At 36.1% G+C, this 25198-nt stretch overlaps 1 protein-coding gene across 5 annotated transcripts in view; it reads right to left on the reverse strand.

Annotated features, from left to right (window-relative positions):
* EFR3A (EFR3 homolog A) overlaps nucleotides 1-25198 on the reverse strand; it is an 88175-nt gene that overhangs the window by 17592 nt on the left and 45385 nt on the right. For 4 of the 5 annotated variants that reach the window (XR_011570483.1, XM_019973737.2, XM_019973738.2 and 1 more), the window contains 12 exons: nucleotides 22616-22694; nucleotides 20207-20342; nucleotides 18402-18569; nucleotides 16305-16419; nucleotides 15513-15564; nucleotides 14004-14176; nucleotides 13400-13475; nucleotides 12018-12179; nucleotides 11238-11369; nucleotides 10051-10118; nucleotides 8970-9097; nucleotides 1989-2080 (listed from right to left, as the gene is read on the reverse strand). Coding sequence is in view for 4 of the 5 variants with exons in the window: in XM_019973737.2 (XP_019829296.2) it covers nucleotides 1989-2080; nucleotides 8970-9097; nucleotides 10051-10118; nucleotides 11238-11369; nucleotides 12018-12179; nucleotides 13400-13475; nucleotides 14004-14176; nucleotides 15513-15564; nucleotides 16305-16419; nucleotides 18402-18569; nucleotides 20207-20342; nucleotides 22616-22694 (1381 nt within the window). In the remaining variant the exon portion in view is untranslated. Of the gene's footprint in view, nucleotides 1-37; nucleotides 1398-1988; nucleotides 2081-8969; nucleotides 9098-10050; nucleotides 10119-11237; nucleotides 11370-12017; nucleotides 12180-13399; nucleotides 13476-14003; nucleotides 14177-15512; nucleotides 15565-16304; nucleotides 16420-18401; nucleotides 18570-20206; nucleotides 20343-22615; nucleotides 22695-25198 lie in introns of those variants that run through there. The other variant, XM_070802435.1, reaches the window with a different exon arrangement.

The following is a 25198-nucleotide window of genomic DNA, read 5'->3' on the forward strand; positions in this document are numbered from 1 at the left end:
GGCTGGTCCCCAGCAGACTGCAGCCTACCAGGTTCTTCCGTCCATGGGATTTTCCAGGCAGGAGTACTGGAGTGGGGTGCCATATATCTGAGGACTATATGGGATTCTGTATATATAATTTCACATAATTTTGATGAAATAATGATTTTTCAAATGAGCAGTTTTTAATTTGATTCACTGTTAACAAATATACATATTCTCAGTTTGATATTTTGTTACATCATTAACTGGTGAATACCTAACTGATGAAAATCTCTCCTGTCCACACAATGAAATTACCTGGTTTTAGCCTAGAAGGTACCATCATTCTGTCTTCTGGTATCTGAACAACCATTCCTAATACACAAAATTAGGTACCACAATGGTAAATGAGTTTGAAACTCCAATGCACTCAACTAAAAACTGTACTTAATTTTTCAAATACTCAGAGTGAGGTGTATTTGACTTAGGATTTACAGTTATAGCAAAGATAAAACAAAAGCGATCTTTAATAATTTAACAAATGTATTAGTGAACTTTTAATGTAAAATTCATGCTCAAGAATCTTCCTCCTATACTAAGTCTTCAAGCAAATTTCGTTTCGGTTCATTTTATTAAAATAAACTGACCCTCTGCAACAGTTTGAAGTGCTATATATGTATTTTTAGGAGAAATAAAAATGGTCAACAAAAGGCAAAGGGAAAAATTCCAGTCAGTAAAACAGACTGCACTCTTGACACATATAAACTAAGGCTTTGGATGAATTTCTTCCCTCCAAAGGTATTATCAGCAAGTTCATAATCATTAAAGATAGAGTTAGCAAGGCATCCTCCTTGCTAATAATGAGTATAAAAATTAAAATGGCTTTGAAGAGGTGAAATTTAGGGAAGATGATTTTTCTTGAGTCTTAAATTGGTAAGAAAACTTTAAACCAACCTCAAGGCCCCAAGTTCCAAAATGAACACTAACAGCTTATTCAAACTACTCCAATGCTCTGAAGGTAATTTCTTTATGAAACTGGTTATTCTACGTAAGAGGGAGTCAAAAACCTTGAAAGATATAAATTAATTGGCTGTACCCTGGCCACCAAATACTTTTAAATCCTGCACACAAATTAACTGACAGGGTTTGGAAGCAGGAGGGAGAGAGGAGGCTGAGAAAGCATAAATTCAGACAATTTCCTTCCCCTTTTCTTATATGGATATTCTTTTAATCATTTATACTGTACCAAGAGAAATAATGAAATACCTAGGAAGCAAACAATGGATAAACCACAAGGAGGAGGCTGACTTGACATGCTGGCACATCGGCACTTTTACTTGACTATCAAAAAATTCTCTGCTGATTTGTGTGGATAAGTCCTAGAGAATACTGGCTGCTTTTTCTTCCTATAACTCAGGAGGGTACACTCTTGTGCTCTATTGAAACAGGAGGAGAACATTAAATCTATGATATTTCAAATAAGTCCTTCAAGAGTACACAGGTCACTGATAAAGCTTAGCCTATATTAAATGTTATATTTACTTTCCAAAATGATTTAAAAAATTCTCTCATAGGTGAAATTTTGAAACTTTCTAAAAGTAGTGGGTATTTGGCTTCACTTGAGAGTGTATAATCCCATTTATTCTCACAACTTATGTTTCATAAATCTTTTAAAATAAATAGGATTAGAGGGCCTATTTATTTAATAACAGGCCTTATATAAATTCTTACTTATTAAAAAAGCTTAGTTCTATGGTTTCTTTTACTACAATGTGAAAAGCAGTGATACCATAACACTTAATATTAAATTTATTTATCTTTGTAAGTATCTGAAATGAATTCAGTAAAATAAATTGTAAATTACAAGTTCAAGGCTAAATCAAATTAACATCTACTAACAATTTTATTTAGGAATAATTTAGAGTTGTATTTGCTTCTAAAAGTGCAGAGGGGCAAAAAGCTCTTTCAAATTGACTGATGTCTATCTCAAGACAGTAGTACTTGGTCATAAACTTTCAGCAACTTACCACATCATCAGAAGGAATGCTGTTGGGTAAAATATCCACCTGAATGGATACGGTGTCCACAATACTCTTCCTTCTAGAAAGTCGATCTTCATCTATAGTTAAAAAAAAAAAATTCCCCCATTATTTGCTAGTTAGAAATGGTATATCACGTATAAATTCCAGTTATTTCAGATTTCAAAAAATTTCAGGAAATTAAGACAGTTTGTCTTTTTTTGCTTTTACTAAATATACAAAGCAGTGTGCTCTCAGACTTTAACAGATTTAAAAAATAAAATTGATAGGGGTCATACAGTTGACCCCTGAATGATATGGAGGTAGGGGCGCTGACACCTGAGGAGCCAAAGATCAGTACAGAACTTCAAAGCTGGCCCTCCATACCCCCAGTTCCGTTTCCAGTCCAAATTTCCAATTTTGTATTAATCAATTCTATTCAACATGTTTTATCATGTTGAGGTTTGACAGAAAACAACAAAATTCTGTAAAGCAATTATCCTTCAATAAAATATTAATAATAAAAAAAAGTTCTAAACTCAATTTTAACGTCTTTACGAAAACCTTCTTTATCTCCACACTGTCATATTTATTTTTCAAGAGAGCCATCCTTCAGAATTTTTTATCTTTTCTTATGTAGATTTGAGGATGGCTTCTGAAGTGGTCCAGTAGAGCACTCCCTCTTATACTGCCGGTAGAGCTGCTTCTAAAATGAATCTTTTTTCAGACTAACTGGTAATTTTAAAACAAATCCAGCCTACTGACTAATGCTGAGCTTCCCAAGATTTTGCACATCAAAGCATACACAAACTTATAGTACATGTAAAGCACAGGGAGCTTAATGGAAGCTCCCTGTAAGCAGTCAGCTTACAGCTGCCTGCACTGTAAGCTGACTGCCCAAGACCAGACCCAGCTACCTGAAGAGCTAAGGAGATCAGTATTCAGACACACCTGTAAGGTTCCCAATAACAGGGAGCTCAGGCCTAAAATTAGCCTAATAGCACAGTCAGTCACACCATAATCTGGCAACACACTTTCTAATTTCATTTTGTATTTGCAGTTGACCAAAGGAAATGGCAACTCACACCAGTATTCCTACCTAGAAAATGCCATGGATGGAGGAGCCTGGTAGGCTACAGTCCATGGGGTTGCAAAGAATCAGACACGACTGAGCAACTTCACTTCATGAACAACCTAGGAGTTTGGGGCAGACTCTTCTGCAGTCAAAGGTCTGCATTACAACTTTAATTGGCCCTCCAGATCCATGGTTCTGCTTCAACTGGAGACCACGTAATACCGTGGTACATATTTATTGAAAAATATCTGCATTTAAGTGGAACTATGTAGTTCAAACCAGTGTTGTTCAAGGGTCAACTCTACTGTGATTTTATTCTTCTCAAGGGGTCAAGAATGAACTAAAAGAGGGCAAACATAAGGAAATTGGTTTCTTGGGACTTTCCTGGTGGTCCAGTGGTTAAGACTCTGTGCTCTGAGTGTGGGCTTGCTCCCTGGTTGGGGAACTAAGATCCCAAAAGCTGTATGGCATGGCCTAAGAAAACCATTGGTTTCTTTCTTACTGACTACTCCTCTACTCCAAGGCAGCCTTCCATGGCAGTAAATTAATGCTGTTAATCAAATATGGCAATTTACTCTCTTTCTGGGACATAGAAGGATTGCAGTTCCTGGCCTCTCTGTGGTTAGGAGGGACTCTGTAACTAGTTCTGGCCAATGAAGAGTGAGCAACGTTTTAGACTGTGGCTATTCCATCAGCTTGGACTCCAGAACAAGGAGGATATGAGGTTATGCACGGTTAGTTGGAGCAACGAGTAAGTCTTTACAGTTTTAAATCACTAAGAACGTGTGTCTGTTTATTCTCATAGCACAGCTTAGCCAGGGTTCTTCACCTTGGCACTACTGGCGTTTTGGGCCAGGTAATTCTTGCTGTGGGAGCTATTCTGTGTATTGCAGAATATTTAGCAGCATCTCTAATTTCTACCTGCTAGATACCAGTAGGCCTGCCCCACTGGCAATAACTGAGAATGTTTCTAGGGTTGACAAATGGTTCCTAGAGTGGGAAAAATCACTCACAGTTGAGAACCACTGACCCATCCCATCCTGATAACAGACCTTTCAAGAATGTTCCCTGTATGCCACCATCTTATTTTAAGTTTCTTAAACACTAACCACATCACTCCTCCAAGCAATTCTACCCATTGCCTGAGGAAGTAAAAATGCAATCTGCTTTCTCCAGTCAGAGCCTACAAATAGGAACATCGGCTGTTCCCTGATGTATTAAGGCAAATGTGCCTATTCTCCAGTCTCTGAGCATCTGCCTCACATGCTTTTCTACAAACAGAAACTCCTACTGGAAACACCTGTTGCCTGCCCTTCCTTATGTCCCCCCACCATAAAGACTCTTATCTTTCAAGCTCTACTTACACACTACATCGCATGCTTTAAATCTTAAATATTACTTAATTGTTTTTACTTGTCTTTCTTCTAGCTCCAGAAATTTCCTATCGGTTACGATTGATCTTTCCTTATCACTATTCAATCATTATCACCCGGAAGTCACTGACTGGGCCTTGAACTACCAACGCGTAAATCGATGTCTTGTCTCCCCAGCTGTACAAGAATTCAGTGGCAGACTGTGTTTTGCATCTATCATCTAGCAGTTACTATGGTTCTGCTGTATAAAGGCTGGAGGTACAGAATGAATACACACCCATCTGTGACAAATTACTACATATTGTTTCACTACAGTTTTCAGATTGAAAGTATCTTATCTCCTGCATATGACTATTACTGAGGTAACCGAGACACTGTACTTTTTCTAATTTTTCCTCATGATCATATGTGCTAATATAAATCACCAAACATAAAAATCAACATCAATCGAACTGCTACAAAACAGTATGGTCATCACTGCTGACTTGCTTTTCAACTTTCAAGGCTTTACTAGAACTCAAAATGAGGAATAAATAATAGCCTGCTTCTCCAAAAAAACCCATACAAGAATTTCTAGGTTAACATATGAAACCTGATGGGTTGCAGAGAAGAGAGAAATTGAAGCTTAAGATAAAAAAAAAAGGAAAGGAGAAGTACAGAAGCAGGAGAGGGATCACTGAGAGGCAAAAGTGAGTTAGAACGGGAGGGAGGTATGGGCAGAGATTTGAGAAAGACAAGGAATTTTTCAAAGGAAGAAAACGAAACTCAATGGGAAACTCTAACACTCTATTCTCAGAAAGTTCTTTCTTTTCATCAATAGAGCAACCTGCTTGAAGGTAACAGAAAAAGCCCAGCCACAACTAAGTATCGTGCACATCTACACATGAGTAAGCTCTCCACAACACAGCTTACAGAAGATAACGCCCGTTTTCATGGGCCGTCCACGTCTGCTCCTGACCTGTCCTTCAAGGGCGGCTGAGACGCAACACCACTGCAGCCGCTGTGGACGGCCCTGTCCTGCCAGCTCGAGAACTGCCTCTCGGCGTCTCAGTGCGTTGCATGTGCACTCCCCGGGTAGAGCCTTGCTTCTCTTCCTCAGGCTGGCCTGGGGCAATCTCAGACGCTACTTTCTATGCCCCTTCGGTTTTCCCATCCCACCTCCCTCTCCACTTCCTATAATCTGCTGTTCGGTATGGTAATCATTGTTACTTCTTTCTGTTTTTAATTGCAACCTGGGTTTTAGAGCAATACTTGGAGACAGTGAGGCCTAACTTCCTTCAGTGATACAGTGATATTCTGCTGCCACCTGGAGTGTCTGTCTATAATGTATGGAACTGCATTCAGATGGCTAAAGAAGAGAGAAACACAAGTAGATACAACAGTCTGAACACAAGAATAATACAGAACTACATTAAATTACTCAATATAATTGTCTATGGTTGTATAAGAAAAGGTAGAAGAATTTACTTAACTGTATATTAATAAATCATGAAATGTAATTAGGGCTACAATGCTGCTCCGATTCAATTAAAAAGCTAACCGGCAAAACGAAATTTCAGAGGTAACTTATCTATACAAAATTTCATTTTAACACTGATACTACTTATACAGATAAGACTTTTTTGGTTCTATAGAAAAACACAAAATTCCATCTAGAGCTAACGCGTATTTATTTATAGTGAAACTGGTTTTTTAGGTTCTATGCAATTCTTATCAAGCCATTCCCTGTTTAAAATCATTTACTGACTCCCCAGTGCTTTCAGAACAAACTATTTAACCAATCCTACTCTTCCAAGTCACTCTGAAGTAGACTAACTTTACAGTAATTCCTTGAAAAATCATCTTCTTGCTTGCCTCCATTCTTCCACACATGCTGTTATGTTGGCATGAAACAGTTCACTTGCCTAACCCTTGCTTCAGGCTCAGCTTAGGGGTTTTTTTTCCTTCTGGAAAACACCCCTGTTTCACAAAACCTGGACAGAAGACTCTCCTAGGTGCTGCCTGAGGACCCCAAACCTCTCTGATGACAGCTTTTAAGGCATACTGCAATCGTCTAGTTAATTGTCTTGTTAGACAAACTGTATAATGAATTAACTTCTTTCCTATGCATCTAGAATACAAGTGCTGATGTGCCATCTTGGGAGAACTGAGAAAAACGTCATTCAAAATCATCTTCTGTGTTTCTTGGTCCAGATGAGGAATCCTGTTAGGAAAGACTGTATGCTTTGTTAAACCGAGAACCTTTACCTGTCTTGCTTCTGTTTGCACAGCAGCTGCCACATCGTAAATACTCATTAAATACTGTACCCCTTCATAGAGGAGCATGTAACACACACCTAGACATACACTATTAACTCAAATTCTAGGCTGATTTGCAATAATTAGCTAACATTTATTGATCACTTACTTTATGCCAGTCACTAACTGTTCAGTAAGCTTTAGGCATACCATTCTTCTTTCTTTAGAACCAGTTACCATTATATTTCAACTGTTTGTCTGTCTTCTCCACCAAACTTTAATCCTTGAGGACAGGGAGTGAATCTTAACATCTTTCTACCCCAAAAGTCAGAAGAGTGCTTGATATAGTAGACCCTCAGTAAAAGTTTGTAATACAAGAAAAAATAAATCTGGATCAATAAGGAACAATCTTTGAGCACACAGCCGGTAAAATCAATTTATTAAGCACCTAACTGAACAGGCAAGGCAGTTAATTCTAGTGGTCTTACCTAATCAAATTATTTAATTTCAGCCTCACTATCATCATTTGTAAACAAAACTAATGCTACTTTCCTCACCAAACTACATTCTCAGATTCCCTGAGAACACGAATACAGAGTACCACTTTGACTGGCAAACACTTGGTACATAATAAACGGCAGCTACTCTTTTGATGATGAAGGGTATACATGCATGATACACAACAACCTAAATATTTAAACTGTTTTCTTTTAACAAGAAAGATACCTTAAATCTTAAATCCCTTATTTTTTTTTAAATGAGTATCTGATGGTTATATAGCAAAAGGAAAATTTAATAATTGATTAGGCCACAAAGTCTTACTATGTCTTCTGACTCTCTCTGCATTAAGGCAGGACACACATGCCACAGACTGGTTCTAAATTGCCAAAATCTTTATAAATCAGAAGACTCTTATTCACACTGAGGGATTTCTATGCAGTTACATAACTAAGAATATGCTGAAATGCTCAGAATTCTTCTAGTCAGTGATAGACAGGCATTAAAAAAGAAAATACATCCTTTTCAGGGGTGGGAAGAAATGGGAAATACAAACCATTTGTTAAAATAAAAAAAAATGTACCGTAATTTTCATTCAGAATTGTTCGGAGTTAAAGGAACAGGGTAGAAGGAAGTAACAAGGGATGGAAAGTAAACTATAGCTATGGGGAAGGTAGAGCAAAACAGTAACTGAGTTTACAACTACATAGAATACACAGGCCACTGTCTTCATTTTCTAGAAGGCAGTTGTACTAAGCTATTTTCCTAAAAGATGGGGGAGGGAAAGGGCAAGCCAACCGACACTGGATTTACCTTTGCACTTGTGCCTGGGTTTATGAGGTTTTTTGCCTGAAGGAAAGAGAGCTAAATCCAAATTATAAGAATGCATTTTTAAAAACCTATTTAAAAAATTCTTTAAAATTATAAAGCTCTACTAAGTTTATTCTTAGCACTTTTTACTTTCCCAAGGAATTTCTGAGGAACAGAATTTTCTATACTATGGAATTTAAAAGAAAATGCAAAAGCTTTCATTAACATCTCAGACTATTATGAACAACTATCTGTAATAAATATACATATTTTGGATCCAAATTATAAAAAAGTTATTTCCAAATATCATGCTATTTCTAGCGATTAATTCGGAAAACTACCTAAATGAAATCACACAGCTCTCTTGTAGAACAGATACAGCCCCATCAAAAGAAAATGAAGGTGTCCTAAGATAAAAATCTTTGATTTTAGCTTTCAAAGTAAAAAGTGAATGCAAGATATGATGCAGTTTTGCTTTGAAACAAAACAATTATCTCAAGCAATGAAAAGAACAGAAGGAGATACATTATACACAGAGGAAAACATATTCTTAACTTAAAAAGTTTGCAGGTTTCTTTACAAAGAAAGTAGTCTGTACTCTTTCAAATGACAAAAATTACCTAATTCATTAAGCTCAATAGTCACAAATAACTAACTAAATGATTTTTACCAATTTCCTGAAGTTAAACACAATATTGCTTAAAGAGCAAAGATCTTACTTTGCTTCTCTGTTTAAAGAATAATATTATTCAGTATAATAATACATGAACTATAATAATTAACACTTGAGGATTCAATTTGCTCATGATAAAATCATGTATGTGTCTTTTACTAAAGGTTTTCAAGAACAAAATTTTAAAATAGAAGTAAACTTTCTTAAGCATCTGAAACAGTTGGTATAGTAAGTACACAAACAGAATTAGTTTTCATTGCTAACTGAACTCGCAAAAAAATTGCTGATACGTATTCGATAGAGTTTTAATCACCCCCCCTTACCTGTCACTTGTGGTACGTACGGGACTGACAACCTCTCAACACTATAGCCACTTCCACCTAGGGACTCTGCAATCTTGTTGGTCAAAAAGTACAAATTTTTGTCATGCTTCTCTAAAGATTTTGGAAGCCTGTCAAGTTGATCAAAACAAAAGCCATTTAGTATTATTTAAAATAAGTTAACATATAAACATTCTAGATCAAGGTCTAAATATAAATGCAACTTAAACTGTAATTAGTCATAGGAAAATCAGTATATTTTAGGTGACTAATTTGAGCTCTTTAAAAACATATGGAGTGTGGACCCAGCTAGGAAGCGTTCTGCTGTTCTTCTTCCCCAGTAACATCCCAAGGGTGAGGTCAGCCTTATTTTATCCTGCTGGTAGTCACACATTAAATGATGAAGACGAAATTCAGCTTTAACTATCATGCTAATTAAAAATCTACTACAGGAAGAAAATAAAAATGAAGCTCACTGACTACTAATCAAGAATACACTAGCCAACTAAGTGACAGGAAACTCTCGTCCAAGACATACAGCTTCACTTTCCTTTCAAACTGCTTGGTATTATATTATGCTGATGCTTTCAATATTAAACTGCTTTTAAGAGTCCAAAAGCTGAATAAAGTATTTTTCATATATGTATTTTTTTGTTTGGATAGCAAGAAAAAAAGTTCAGAGTATAACCATCACTTTTCGGAAAACATTCTTTCTCCCATAGTTTTATTAATATTGTTATCGATTATTCAAAGTTTTGAACAAGATATTATAGTCTCTTAAAGGAATGTTCACCTATATATCAGAACATGCTCTATTTAAGAGTTGCATCCTCATGTTTAAAAAAAGGTAAGCTAAAATTTTTTTCCTCAAAGACTGAGTCCATGTGTATGAGTCTATATTTATAATGTACAAGAACTTTTATAACAAGAGCAACAAGTTAGATGAGTTAAGTGACAGAAACATAAAACAATGAGGATTATAAAAATCAGAAAATTATTCTAACAATAGTTCACTCCTTTCAATCATCATTTACTGGTTTCTCAAGTCAATGTCCCTTTCTTGAAATGTAAAGCATTAACATACATGCACTTATCTCTGAAAATATGCTCTGGTAGAAAATAAGGGGCTTCCATAGTTCGAATTTCAATAACCTGAAAAATATCCAAAAACAAAATAAAGTAAAAACCAAAAGCCTCACTCTTCAGGACGGTGCCACAAAAATTTGGAAAACTAAAAACACAGAAACAAAAACTCAACATTTATAAGAAATACCATCACTTTATTTTGGAATTTAAGCTACAGTTGAGAACCCAAATAAAGAGTTCGTTTTGTTTTCACGTTTATGAACTCAGCAGGTAACAAAACCAAAGTGATAAAATAATACAAGCTGTGAAAAAAGATGATACATCACATCTGATCAAACCTCCCACAGAGGCAATTAGAACCTGTGCCTTCTCAAGCACCCTGTGTGGGAGACGCTTCCACAAGCCACAGGCCCTCGCTGTGCCCCTCCTCCACGGGACCTGCTGCCGCGTATGCCCGTGGTCTCAGCGCTCTTCTGAGGTCTAGCTCCCCAACTCACTTGGGAGCCACCTAAAGGGGAACTCTGCTTTCACAGAATTTGGATCTTTAATGGCAGATGTCAAATAGTCACTCAAACATTTGTTTAATGAATGAATGAGTTTTATTTCTTAGAATGCACTAAAACCCCCTACATTTTAGGAAGGACTGAGAGAGATGCTTCCAATTTCATAAAAACGAGGTTCTCCCTGAAAGATGTCTTTAAAGAATAAAAATTACAGTGGACTTTTTCTGCAGGTAAGTCAGCGGCTCTGAAATGTATGCTAAACCATGCAGTAACTATTTAATGAGTTACTGCTGAAAAAGATAAATACAGTTAAATGACACAGGACAAATCTGAGAGGTGTATTATTTACTTAACTTTTGAGATCTAACTCAAGGAGACTGGTTTAAAACATAATGACAATAAAAACAGTATAATTAAAGAAATATGAGATACTAAGATCCATAATGTTTTAAAAGGAAAATAACTGTATAAGAAATTGTATGAAGTACTATAGAAGAAAACCGTATTTCCTGCTCAACCATTATACAGAAAAATTCTAATACAACAACAGGCATCAAAGAAAATATAAACATAGCATTATCTTAATAATTTGATAATCATCAACATTAAAAATAATTATCACTGGTAGAAAATCTGCCATTCTCGTGCAGTTCAAATGCAAGGACTTATCTAAATATACTACCTTGCTAACATGCTGGCAAAACGCAGGAACAGCTATCATCTGACTCACAAAGTTGAGGTATGCAGCAACCAGCGCCATGATTCCACAACGATGGAACATTGGCAAATTATCTTCATTGATAATTGCACTATCCTTTAATTAAACAAACAAACACACATGGACAGATCAAGGTCTCATGCTCCATTAGCATTTTCTTTATGATTATACTAAAAAAACTGCAGGTAAGTTGGAATGCTAACAAAAATGTCACCTTAGAAGCAGCTTTCTTAAAAAAAAAAAGTTCTAAAAGGAGAATAAATACCCCTTTATAAAAGACTTAAAACTCTCAATTCAAACAGGTCTTCTTCAGGAAAGCCTTTCCTAAAGATGGGGGGATTCGGGGGCTGGTGAAATGTATATTAGATATATAAAAATAAATGCATGTATTCTCATTGCACACAGTTCTAATTATTATGTAATATTTAAACTCTAATTAAACAACTCCATCTATGTAATTTTTATTATTTAATGACTATCTTCTCCACTGAAAGGATGGGCACAGGGACCATGCTGTCTTTTTCATCATGGTAATCCTATGCCTTTGAACAATATTTAGCACATGGTCAATACTTACTCAACATTTGTAAAAAGAATAAATGAATGTGATCATAGTTTTTTAGATTTAAAACTAGAGAACTCACTTAAAAAATTTATGTCCCTGAGTAAAGATGATAATACTTTAAAGATGGTGTCTAATTTGTAAAAAAATGCTTTTGTCAATGAAAGGCTATGAAAGCATACCTGTAAAGCAATGGCTAATCGAATGAGATCAATAACTACTTCTTCATTGGCCAATTCAATAGTTATAAGAGCAAGAGAAGTATAAAGTAGCTCATAGTTCTTGTGAACATTGTCTTCTTCTTTACAGCCCAAATATATGTGCCGATACAGCTGCTGCCCATTCTGAAAAGGGAAACGATACAGAAAAAAGACAGTCTTGCTTAAAATGTAGCAGGGCAGATTTCAGAGGTGTATATAACCTCTTATAAAGTAGCTATCTTATCACATAACATGGGAGAGATTTAAACTGATAATCAGAGGGTCAAATTGTATTCCAATTATTAACATCAATAAATGTATCGATATATAACTACACACTAACACTGGAGTTGAAGACAAAATTAAACAAAAACAGCAAGTCAGAAATAGTTCCAGTGCAAACAATGAAAATGTCTTTAGTAATAATTTGAAAAGACAAGCAAATTATAGACAGATTTGAGAAAAACTGAAACAAATGGCAGAATTATGGGAGCCTTGGCAATAATAAGAAACACCTGGCTGAGCAGAAATGAACTCAGGTTTTCTTGCCTGAGGGAACAACCTCCTGGGAGGTGGGTTAGGAGCTGTGCAGGGAAGAGCACCTCCAGGCTCTGCCACACTTTGGTCTGAAGTGACACAGGCACGTCTAAAGTCCACCCACGAGGAGAGGTCACAGACACACCCCCAGGACTGTAAGAGGTTTCCCTCTAAACCAGAGGGAAGTTCTGTTAGTCAAAAACAGAAAAGCCTGTGGTCTAAAGCATTCCAGAGTACAGGTCCAATTGTCAAGTGACAACAAACAGAAATAAAAGCGTTTTTCCCATTTCAAAGTACCACGTGGTAATTAACTCAACAAGTTACACTGGTCTGCAACACAAACTGTAAGTTACAACAGGGAAACTGAACGACTACCACGCTTCCTCTCCACTAGGCCCCACTGCCCACCCCGGATATGACTTAACTTATCAGTGAGGAAGCGTGAGCATCAGTGTTTGTAAAAGCACAAAGCTCCCCCGGTGATTGTAAAGTGTGGCCAGGGTCACAGGCCACAACAGTAGTCTTCTGAAGCCAGTCCGTCTGTAGGGTTATGCATTTTGCTCTGTAATCTATTTAATATGCACATGGACCCATATAGGTAAGAGGCGCCTCTCCAGCTGTGCCAATGCCTGACTGATTAACCCTGTTTAGGTCTGTGGTTCAGTATTAGTAAGTGGGAGTTTTCTGGCTACAGATACAAACTATGTATGTTCTTCTAATAGATTCCCCTTCATTTCATTTTAAGGTTACAGATCAATGCAAACCTACCTGAGAATTCAAATGGCTACAACTTAAGCCATGCATTATTTTTCAGAAGATAATCTTACCTTTTTCATGAAACTTGTGTCTTGTCTACAAATTTTTTCTCTTTTTATTTTTAGGTCAGCCACATCTGGTATTATTCTAGAGAGAACCAATGCATCATTTAAAGGAATGACTGTTATATCATCTTATATGACAAATCATAGCTATGCTTAGAAGTCTGAACTATTTACCACTCATTTCAATGAGCATTTTAAATAAGCTTATATATAATGATTCTACTGAATAACCAAGTTTAAGTATAATTGCACAAAGTAATCCTTGAGGCAAAACCAAAATAAAATTTATGGAACTAATGATTACTAGTAGATAAGATCTCTGAAAGTACATTAAAAGACCTTTAACATTTACTATCTTAAAATATATTAGTAATTGTTATACAAATTAAATTCTGGGATTAATAAAACCTAAAAATCCTAGATGAAAAAAAGTACAATACTGCATAATGGTAATGGTGATGGTTCTAACTGTGAATTTACTGAAAACCACTGAATTAATAAACACTTTAAAAGGGTAAAAAAAACCCAAAACAATCAATACTGTACTTAAATGCATTAATGTAGAAATCTGAAAATTTCATCATTAAGCCTATTTTCAAACAGCACATACCTGATCCCTCGAAGCTTTGCCCTGTTGTCATGGCGATCCATCAGATTATGCATTACTTCCAAGACTAACTGTCTCAGTTCATAGTCTTCCATGAGGGACGGTGATAACAAAGGGTCCAGAAAAGACCCTGGCAGTGCAGTAACTATTGTCTTCGCTTTGTATCCAGAAGTTACCTGATTATAGGGAGGAAAAACAAGCAAAACACCTTTGTCATGAATCCTTCTTTGGTAAAACTCTCAAGTTGTTTTCTAAGAATCATTAGCTTAGGGAAAACAGGAAGTATAAACGTAAGTCTAAAGGAAAAACTAAAAGAAAATTTGTGAGATGATGAGGATTTTACAAAAACAGCATTCATAAAGTTAATAAAATCAGTATCAGCACACATTTACCTTATGTCAGGCATGACTCTAAGCACTGTATGTGTACTAACTTCATCATTACCATGTTCCTGTGAGGCTAGGAATTATTACTGCTTCCCCATTTTGTAAAAGAAAACCGAGGCTCAGACAGGTTAAGAATATATGGGGCAGGAAGTCAGTACTAAATGGATATAAGGAAATTAGATAACAAATAACACAGGTAAGATTTGAAAATTTTAAACTTGCAAATAATTATTTTATTTTAAATTAAGCAGTTCAGTTTAATAGGAATGCATTTTCATCTTGGAAAGCTCTTTTCATTATTTGATGTGACATTTCTGAGTGTATTCCTATCTCTAAAGTTGGAGCTTTTAATCAGCCTATACTTAAATGCCATTAAACAGTTTAACCATAACACACAGACATTCATTCAGTTGACTGTGTAGTACAGCTAGGATTAGAGACAAGGCTATTTGCTCAGGGAATTTATTTAATTAAAAAAAGCTTAGGGCCAAATGAAATTTCAGGTGGGTAATCTCTATTTATATTAAGGATTACAAGCATATACGGAACATCTACCATTTATATTTGGGCATTCATTATAGGATAAAGGTGATTTTATAAGTGAGTAGAAATGGGTGGGACATTTACTACTTACCTAAAAAACCTAAAAACATATCTGTATTTTATATCACATACAGAAATAGATAAAACTTCAGATCAAAGTTCTAGATGTGGAAAGCCAAACTGTAAACCTTTTGTAAAAAGATATAAACAAATGTGTTTATATCATCAGAGCAGGCAAAGAGCTCTTAAACAAGATACAAATAAAAAAGCAAAAAACATATAGGCAAGAACTGAGAAATCTGGCTATAGCTGGGCCCAGGCATCATCTCCTATAAAATGGTAATGCCTTCTGCCTTCTGTATCTTTCATCATTATGCAAACCAAATATGATGATGGGAAAGTGAGGAATAAACAGTAAAAGCAAAATTCAAGTACATTCAAGTATAGTATACAAACCACAGAAAGAAAACTTACCATAAATGGTATCTTATAAGAAAAAGAAGCTGATAATGTGAAGCTATTCTTTTAACCTCTTTAATAATTTAAGGTTAAGGGTGTTCTTTACCAGTCTTAAATTCCTTACCATAAGCAAAGATCGCAGCAACATTATTTGAATCCGCCTGGTTCCCAAATCCCTAAAATACACAAAACAGTAGTATTATCTTATTAAAAGTAATTAACCTTATTTACTTAAATTATTATTTTTGATTTTAAAACTCTATTCATATTAGCGAAACAGACTTTGCTTTCATACTAAGTCTGGCTCATTTTATATTTTAAAGTAAACTTCATATGAATTACAGGGTTATATGCACAAAAATCAAATTCAAACAAAAAACATTAAAAAGCTATTGGTTCACAAAGGAAACAGACCTATGCATGTAATGACATGAAAAGTCAATTGTATTAAATCACAACAAAAGATCCAGAATAATTAAAAGATACTATAAACTGGAGAATATATCTAATGCAAATATAATTGACAGACATAATATCTATGTAATATATATTAATAAGAAGGCAAGAATGTGCCTAATTGTTATACAAATAATTCTTTCAAAAAAGAATTAACAAATGAAAAAAGGGTTATTAATGGTCAAACAAATAAATATCTTAAATAAGACTATCATTTCCTTATTAAATTCTTTATAAACTAAAGCATTAGCATGTTGTAAAATCAAATTAGGGCTTCCCTGGTGGCACAGCTGGTAAAGAATCTGCCTGCAATGTGGGAGACCTGGGTTTGATCCCTGGGTTGGGAAGATCCCCTGGAGAAGGGAACGGCTACCTACTTCAGTATTCTGGCCTGGAGTATTCAACTTTACAGTTTGAGAAATTTTCAGTCTGAGAACACAGGACAACCACAAAAACATACCCTAATTGACTGATATCCAAAGTATGTGTAGATGTTCCAAAAACAGGTACTTTCCCCATAATGAACATCATGATTTCTGACCTCTGATAATCTGGCAGGTTACTTCCAAAAAATCCTGTAAAAATATCAAGATAAATTTAAGATGTATTTTTCAAATTGAAAACTTAATTTTTCCATAAAATAAAAAAATCATAATATTAGGTTGGTCAAAGTTTCATTTGTTTTTTTTCAATAAGATGGTTCTATTAATGCTTAGCTGTCTTTACCTTCATTTGAAACAATTTTGATAGACTGTACTGTGACAGCTGTCATATCAGCAGTGCATTAAGAAAAAACACTTACCAAAGTTGAATTTTTGTATAGCCATTTTAGTACTGAAGATGGACAAAAAGAAACATTTACAGCATGTCATGCTTTATTATTTCAAGAAAGGTAAAAATGCAACTGAAATGCAAAAAAAGGATTTGTACAGTGTATCGAGAAGGTGCTGTGACTGAATGAATGCATCAAAAGTGTTTTGTGAAGTTTTATGCTGCAGATTTCTCGCTGGATGATACTCCATGGTCAGACTGACCACTTGAAGTTGACAGTGACCAAATAGAGACATTAATTGAAAACAATCAACATTACACCATGCTCTATATCCTTGTACCCGTTGTGCACATGTGTGTGTGTGTGTCTGTGTGTCTGTGTGTGTGTGTCTGTGTGTGTGGAGTGGAGTAGCGGGGAAGCATGTGATTTTAAACCCTAAGTATCAGTATCCAGATCCTGGTCTCTAATGTCTTGCTAGATGTAGGGAGAGCAGAGGATCTGCATGGTCCTAAAGTCTCTTCTCAGACACTGCTTATTGTTTACGAGGGGGAATGGAAACTGTGCAGCAGAGAAGCACAGCAACACGCTGAGTGACCACAACTACCACCACCAGCAAAAAGCGGACACACACTGTGTGCCTCTGTATGGGAGGATCTGAGAAGAACAGTACCCCTTAAATAGCATCCTCCCAGACATGCACACGCTGAATCTAATCATGAAGAAACATTAGACAAGCCCATGTGAAGGAGACTACAAAGGAGAGTTCTGTAAAGTGAGGGGTAAGGGGGACCTATCCTGGAGGGGGGAATGGCAACCCACTCCAGTATTCTTACCTGGAGAATCCCACGGACAAAGGCGCCTGGCAGGCTACAATCACAAAGAGTTGGACATGACTGAAGTGACCTGCCAGCAGCAGCAAGGGGGACCTATACTCTTACAAAATGTCCGTATCATAAGAGAATGTTCCACACTAAAGGAACCGAAGAAACATCACAACTAAACACAATATATGATCCTAGACTGGATCCTGGACCTAAGGGAAAACACGCTATAAAGGACATTATCAGGTCAAATGACAAAACTGAAACATGCAAGTTTGATTAAAGTACTGCTGCTGCTGCTGCTGCTGCTAAGTCGCTTCAGTCGTGTCCGACTCTGTGTGACCCCACAGACGGCAGCCCACCAGGTTCCGCCGTCCCTGGGATTCTCCAGGGAAGAGTACTGGAGTGGGGTGCTATTGCCTTCTCCGGATTAAAGTACTATATGAAGTTAAATTTACTGATGTTGATAACTGTATTCTGGATATGTAAGAAAATATCTTTATTCTTTGGAAAAAATACTCTGTAGTAAAGAGCCATGATATATATGTACTTAATATGCAGTGGTCAGGAAAGAAAGGTAGATGGACACATGCATGCATCTCTCTATATGTACAGATTTATATATGCACATATATGTAGATATACACATATATATACAGGTATGCGTACGCACACAGAGAAACGCAGAAAGGGAGGGAGAGAGGGAGACAGGCAGAGAGAGAAATGAAATGATATAATAAAGGCATAGAATATTAAGAGATGAATCTGGTGAAGGTACATACGGTGTTCGTGGTTGTAATTTGCTGTATTCTCGTGTTTGTTTAGTTTCTAAACACAAAGGTTTTTTTTAAAGTCTAACCTATCATTCACCTTTAACTAACGCAGCGTGACAGTCAAGTCCTTTCAATGAGGGCTTTCTGAATCACTGTTTTCCATAGTAACCTGAAAAGGGAAACGTACTCACCTATTGTTTGGATGACGGCGTTCTGCACAATCTTCTCATCGCTGTCTTTGGAACTTGTGTCTAAGTTGGCATTGCCTGTGGAGCCTGCCTGTAAATCATTTGCTTCCAATTCAACACTGAAACGCAGATGCTTCAACAGGGTGTTGAAGACTTCCAGCACTGTGGGTCCTGCAGATGAACCCTGGTGTGAGCGAGTACATTCTTCCAGCATCACAGACTCAAAGCCAATACTCATGTTTCTCAACAGAGACTTCCAGATATTTTCTAAGTAGCTGGCAATACTTCGTAATTTATGAACTAACCATTCATTAAAAAAGTAAATGAGAAATCCCTAAGCAAGAAAGTCTCCTAGCTATTCCAGCAAACATCTACTGGGCATCTCGGAACAACTGGCTGTTGGAATCTTTGATACAAACACACAAACATGCATATTCTTATAAAAGTTACCAAAAACTTTGCATCTATCTAATCTTGTCTACTCAAAAGAATGCATATTGTGATAACCTGCTGGGTCAGAATCCATAGAATTATGATAATAGAGCCCACTGTAGCATAAGAAATTTATTCTGCATCTTTTACGGCTGAAGAAGAAGGAATTTTGTCTCAATTATTAGAATGAAGCTAGCCAATTTACCCAATTTGGGTAAACTACATTTACTCTCTGCTTTTAATTCTGTGAACACTCTGTGTGTCTCTGTCAATGCATCCATCACAATACAGTCTAATCAGTGCTTTTTACTTCTGCCTTCTAGATTATAACCTTCTCCAGGACAGGCAGCCTCGTGTAATTCCTTCTCTGAATGTATTAACCTAACACACAGTTCCTCACACATAAAAGACATCAGTAGTGAGATGACTCAATCAATGCATCATCTGTGATTCAATTCATATTAATATGTCAAATGAAGTAGCTCTCCAAAAAATAACCTGTTTCCATCTCTTTGAGGTAAATTATGAGTAATGATGAGTCCATATACAAAATGTGCACTCTCATTTGACACTGAGTGAGCATTACAATATTTCAGTAGGTAATACATAGTTCCACTTTGATTTGAAGCAAAGAAAACATAACTAGATTTTCCTAACTTCAGAAATTTTATGAGGGACCCTTTCATCCTTCTAATCACACGAGTGAAAAATCATGATGTCTGACCTGTCCCTTCTCCGTGTTACCCCCACAGTCAGTCAGTTAATCAAATCCTGCTGACTTCACATTCCCACTTTTGCTGCTGCCATCAAGGTCAGCATCATATAACATTATCTCTGATGAAGACTGTAGTAAATCTTTAAAGCATGTTAGTCAACTGAAGAGTTATACCCACGATCTGGCCACAATTTGAATCTGAAGCCATGTCCCTGGCTTCCTCCACACACCGCCACATGTCCCAGTCAAATGGGCTACATAATGCTTTGCTCCTACTAATCCATTTTCCCCCTTCTCTGGACCTTGGCTTTCTTATGATACTTGATCAAAATGTGCCTTATATTATGGCATCAGGGAGAGGTGTCTAACTCAGTAAACTGTAAGTTTCTTGTTATATCTGTACCCCTCCCAAATGTTTAGCATATAACTGGTTTCAAAATCTTTACTGGAAAAGAGGAAGGGAAGGAGAGACTGAGGTGGAGAAAATGTTTAACTGTACATTAAAGAGGCCTGACAATAGTCATGGAAAACCAAAATTTCAAGAGAAATTATAGCACATTCAAAAATGTTAGAAATATATTCAGCATCCCACACAGTGCTATACCTGCTGGAAAAAACATTCTGTAAAAGATTAATGTTTTTTGGGGGGGCTGGCACTTACCTATGGAACCTTTAGCAGCAATGGCAACAGCCTCTAACAGAACCTGAATAATACCTGCTCGAACTCGTGGGGAATCTTTTTTACAAGCATCAAGGTGTCCGAGAATCTCCTGGATTACATGGTGAGAATACTGAGCCTAAGAGAAACAAAGTAGTGTAAGAATATATGAACAATTATATACATCCTGGAATTCATAAAAATGATAAATCATGTGACATTAAAACATCCAATTTAGGCGACTGGTACTTAAGTCATGGAACAATATATATAGCCATTAAAAACCATTCTTTTTAAGAATAAGGATAATGGGAAATACTCATGATATCCTGAGTGAAAAAAAGCAAGTTGTAAAATGTGTGCTGTGCTAAGTTGCTCAGTCATGTCTCTTTGCAATCCCATGGACTGTCTGTGGGGATTCTCCAGGCAAGAATACTGGAATGGGTTGTCATGCCCTACTCCAGGGGATCTTCCCAACCCAGAGATCAAACCCAGATCTCCCGCATTGGAGGCGGATTCTTTACCATCTGAGCCACCAGGGAAGCCCAGTTGTAAAATACTGTGTTAAATAAAATTCAATCTGTTTTTTAAAAAAAGTATATAAGACTAGAATTATATATGTCTAAATGTTAACAGTAGTCATCTCTGAGAAAGAGATTTATGAGAAAATTTTTATTCTCATAATAAATATTATCCTGAATGTATCAGGATAGCCTTAAAAAATAGAAATTCCCATCCTGGTGGGTACTAACATGCAATTTTCGATGAATGGACTTCTTATAGTGAACGTAAAGCTTCTTCTAAAGCAATGCTATGGACCAGAATAATTTCTTAAACACTTAATCAACAAATATTGATTGATTCCTTCAGTTTCTTCAACTTTAGCATTTACTCCTTGCAAAAAATAATTTCATCTAGTAACTGAATCTGAATGAGGAGGGCAAATGAAGAAATACAAGGCTACGAAGACTAGGGGAAGAGCCTTAATTATGTCTACAGATTGCCAGATCAACTGCTCACCTACTAAACTAAAATTAAAAGATCTTAAAAGTTCTCATCAGAAGAAAAAAAACGTGTAGCTATGTGAAGTGATGGATCTTGAGAAAACTTACTATGAGAATCATTTTGCAACATATACATATACCAATCATGTTGTACACCTTAAACTTATATAACATTATATGTCAATTATTTTCAATAAACTGGGAAAATTAAAAAAAAAAATTATCCTTCCACATATAAACCAGCTTTATACTAGCTACCAAGTATTGAAAACTTACATTATGCTAGTCTATAATTAGTATTTTATTCAGACACAAAGTTTTAGAATAGGATGAACAGAATTCAGATCCTGACTTTCTTACCTGTGTGCCCCTGAGTGAGGTACCTGATCTCTCTAAAGGTCAGTTTTCTGATCTATAACATGGGGACAACAACATCTACTTCATGGAAAAGGAAATGGCAACCCAATCCAGTATTCTTGCCTGGAAAATTCCAAGGACAGTAGAGCCTGGTGGGATACAGTCCATGTGGTCACAAAGAGTCGGACACAACTGAATGACTAACACTTTCATACTTCACGTTCACTTCATAAAATGAGGAGGATTAAATGAAATAAAGCATGTAAGGTTATTAGCATAGTCAGAGGCATAGCCAGCACTTGATAAATGTCAGCTTCTATTTTAGTATAAAAATGAAGCATTCAGTGCATGCGCTAAAATTTTCTTTTCAGAAACGAGGAAACTAAAGCTCAGAGAGGCTAAATAATCTGCCTAAGTTCTATGCAACCAGGAAACAGCCCATCTAGGCTGCAAATCCTGTTATGACCGGTACTAAAAGCTGTGCTGCTTCTTACAACCTTATCTCCTTTAAATTAATGATGACTTTTTAGGGTATTAAAAATGCAGATGTTTAAAAAAAGACCTAAAATTCCAATTGAATTAAGAGCTAGCTGGGTCTGTCCAAGTTTTTCTGTAGTAGATGACAGTGCCTCATCAAGGTTCTATGAATACCAGAGGAGTTAATACATTAATACATGCACTATCACACAGCAAATACCCTATAAATGTATCAGTCACATGCTGCTGTAATAATCAATTCTAATACTAGTTTATCAGTAAAACACCAAGTACACAATAATGTATTTAATAAATGCACAATAATGGTTATCATCATAAAATCATTTAGTTATTTTTATTCGATATCTTTTCATCTTGGCAAATAAGAATATAAGTATAAATAAAAATAAAGGTCAAGAACTAAATTAAGAATATGTCTTATCTCCTATAGTGTTTTCTATCTCTGAAGACATCCTTACTGACAGAGAACCAAAATTACTTATATAATATATAATCCTTATATATATACTTATATAATCCTTATATATACTTATATAATATATTCAATCCTTACCTGAATGGAATACATTATAATTTTAAAGCAGTGAACTGCAAATTCATTGGGATCCCATAGTTTGTGATGATCCAAATGCCTGTAATTAATAGTAAGAAAACTACTTTAAGAATTCCTTCTTTTATTATACTTTCTCCTCTAGAATCCTCAATAATATACAAAGCTTAACAATCAAAAGAATATTATCTAAAAGAGAAGCTAAGTTTCCACTTCAAGAACTATATTTATTTCCCTTTACTGGCAGATCCTTTCATAAAACAACAATAAAAGCTACTATATATGTGTGATTTTTAATACCTACATGAGCTGGTAAGAAAGAAAAGTCCCTCAGTCTAGACTCCACAGGAAGGTGGAATCTGAAGAAGTCAGTATACCCTGAAGCCAGCAGCTATCTTAGGTACATCTTCAGATCTCCAGTAATTGACAGGTAGTGGTTTAATGGGATACACAGAAAACTGGAGACAAAGCTTAGGGTCCACCTGGGAAAGATGGCTATTGGATCAGAAATACATGCATCAATCCAAGACCATTAAATCAATCCAAGACACCTTCAGTGAATGTGTGGAAATGTTTCCTGTAGAAGCTGTCTGTGTTGGCCTTGACTCTGAGAGGAACCACAAAAAGTCTAAGTCTCTCTGGAAAGTCCTTCCCAGCACCCAGAGAGTAGTTTGACAGAATTCATAAGTATCTGTGTGGTTGAAAAAAACTGAACCTAAGGTTGTAGTTCAAAGTGGTTCCTGGATAACACTGCACCCATGTCTTTAGCAGAAGCAAAATAAAGCCTTTTATGGACTATATACATCATTAATCCAAGCCTCATATCCACAAGAAAGTGACAATGAATATGGGCTCAAAATTCAAATTCCCAGCACACACAAGGTAAAAGGCCACTATGAATGTCAATGATCTCTCAAGTTTTTAAGGGAGTAGAACAAGTTTTTTAGGACTTTTATTCATGACTATATTCTCCCTAAATGCCTAGTATCTTATTTGCAGAGGGCATTTAACATTTAAATAACTAATTAACTAGCCAATATGTAATTAACTATTTAACATTTAATTAGATTAATTAACTAACACATGATCAGGATGTAAGTCCATTAAGTTATACATAGAGAAAAATACAGCCCATTTTCAAGTTACTCAAGCAATCCATTATAGTTAACATGGTAACGTCTTCTACAATAGCTCTCTAGATTTTTAGGGCGATATAGACTACCTCTTAGTTAATAACAGGATTAAGATAAAAACTTGGAGAAGGGCATGGCAACCCACTTCAGGATTCTTGCCTGGAGAATCCCCATGGACAGAGGAGCCTGGTGGGCTACAGTCCATGGGGTAGGAAAGAGTCGGACACAACTGAATGACAAAGCACAAGCACAAGATAAAAACTAGAATTCTGATATTAAATCAGCAGGTCTAGACATTAAACAATAAATCTGCCCTCAGTTATATCTGACATAATTTGATTAGTGTTTAGCAGCATTTTCATAAGCCCAGAGAATCTTTAAACAGTAAACATCATTTTTTGGTGGTGGTAGCAGTAAGGGGGAATCTCTCTGAAAATATAAAAATTCTCTATTCTTAATTTGTGGTTTATAGATTCTTGTAACTTAAGATCAACTTTGCACCAAAATATTTTCCCTTAAAAAAAAAAAAAAAAGACTTCTGGATATTACATTTAGACTACTTTATACACGCTATAAAGATGGAATTGGGAAGGGGAAAGAACAAGGCAAACGATTAAAAAAAAGACTAGCAAAAACATCCAGAAATAACACAGAATATTACATAGGTCTATATGGGCCAACTGAGTTAGAGGCTTGACAAGAGCCTCCATGTCTATGTGGAGAAACTCAAAGCTTATAAACGTACTTTGCTTGGAGGGCAGCATATAAGTACCAACAAGATATTTAATATTCCTGTGATTAGTCACTCTGTATACAATAAAATTTACTCAGAGAAGAGAATGTAATCTAAGGCAGCCCAGTCACACAAAAAAGAAAGCAAAGAAAGAGAAGCCAAATATGAGGAAGTAACCAGAAATTAAACTTGGATTACTGTGATACTGAATGGTTTGCCTTGGAAACGAACAGAGATTATTCTGTCGTTTTTGAGATTGCATCCAAGTACTGCATTTCGGACTCTGTTTTAGCCCCAACCAGTAACGCGGAAGAAGCTGAAGTTGAACGGTTCTATGAAGACCTACAAGAGCTTTTAGAACTAACATCCAAAAAAGATGTCCTTTTCATTATAGGGGACTGGAATGCAAAAGTAGGAGGTCAAGAAACACCTGGAGTAACAGGCAAATTTGGCCTTGGAATACGGAATGAAGCAGGGCAAAGACTAACAGAGTTTTGCCAAGAAAATGCACTGGTCATAACAAACACCCTCTTCCAACAACACAAGAGAAGACTCTATACATGGACATCACCAGATGGTCAACACCGAAATCAGATTGATTATATTCTTTGCAGCCAAAGATGGAGAAGCTCTATACAGTCAACAAAAATAAGACCAGGAGCTGACTGTGGCTCAGATCATGAACACCTTATTGCCAAATTCAGACTTAAATTGAAGAAA

The sequence above is a fragment of the Bos indicus genome, chromosome 14 (assembly GCF_029378745.1).
Source record: "Bos indicus isolate NIAB-ARS_2022 breed Sahiwal x Tharparkar chromosome 14, NIAB-ARS_B.indTharparkar_mat_pri_1.0, whole genome shotgun sequence".
Lineage (NCBI taxonomy): Eukaryota > Metazoa > Chordata > Mammalia > Artiodactyla > Bovidae > Bos > Bos indicus.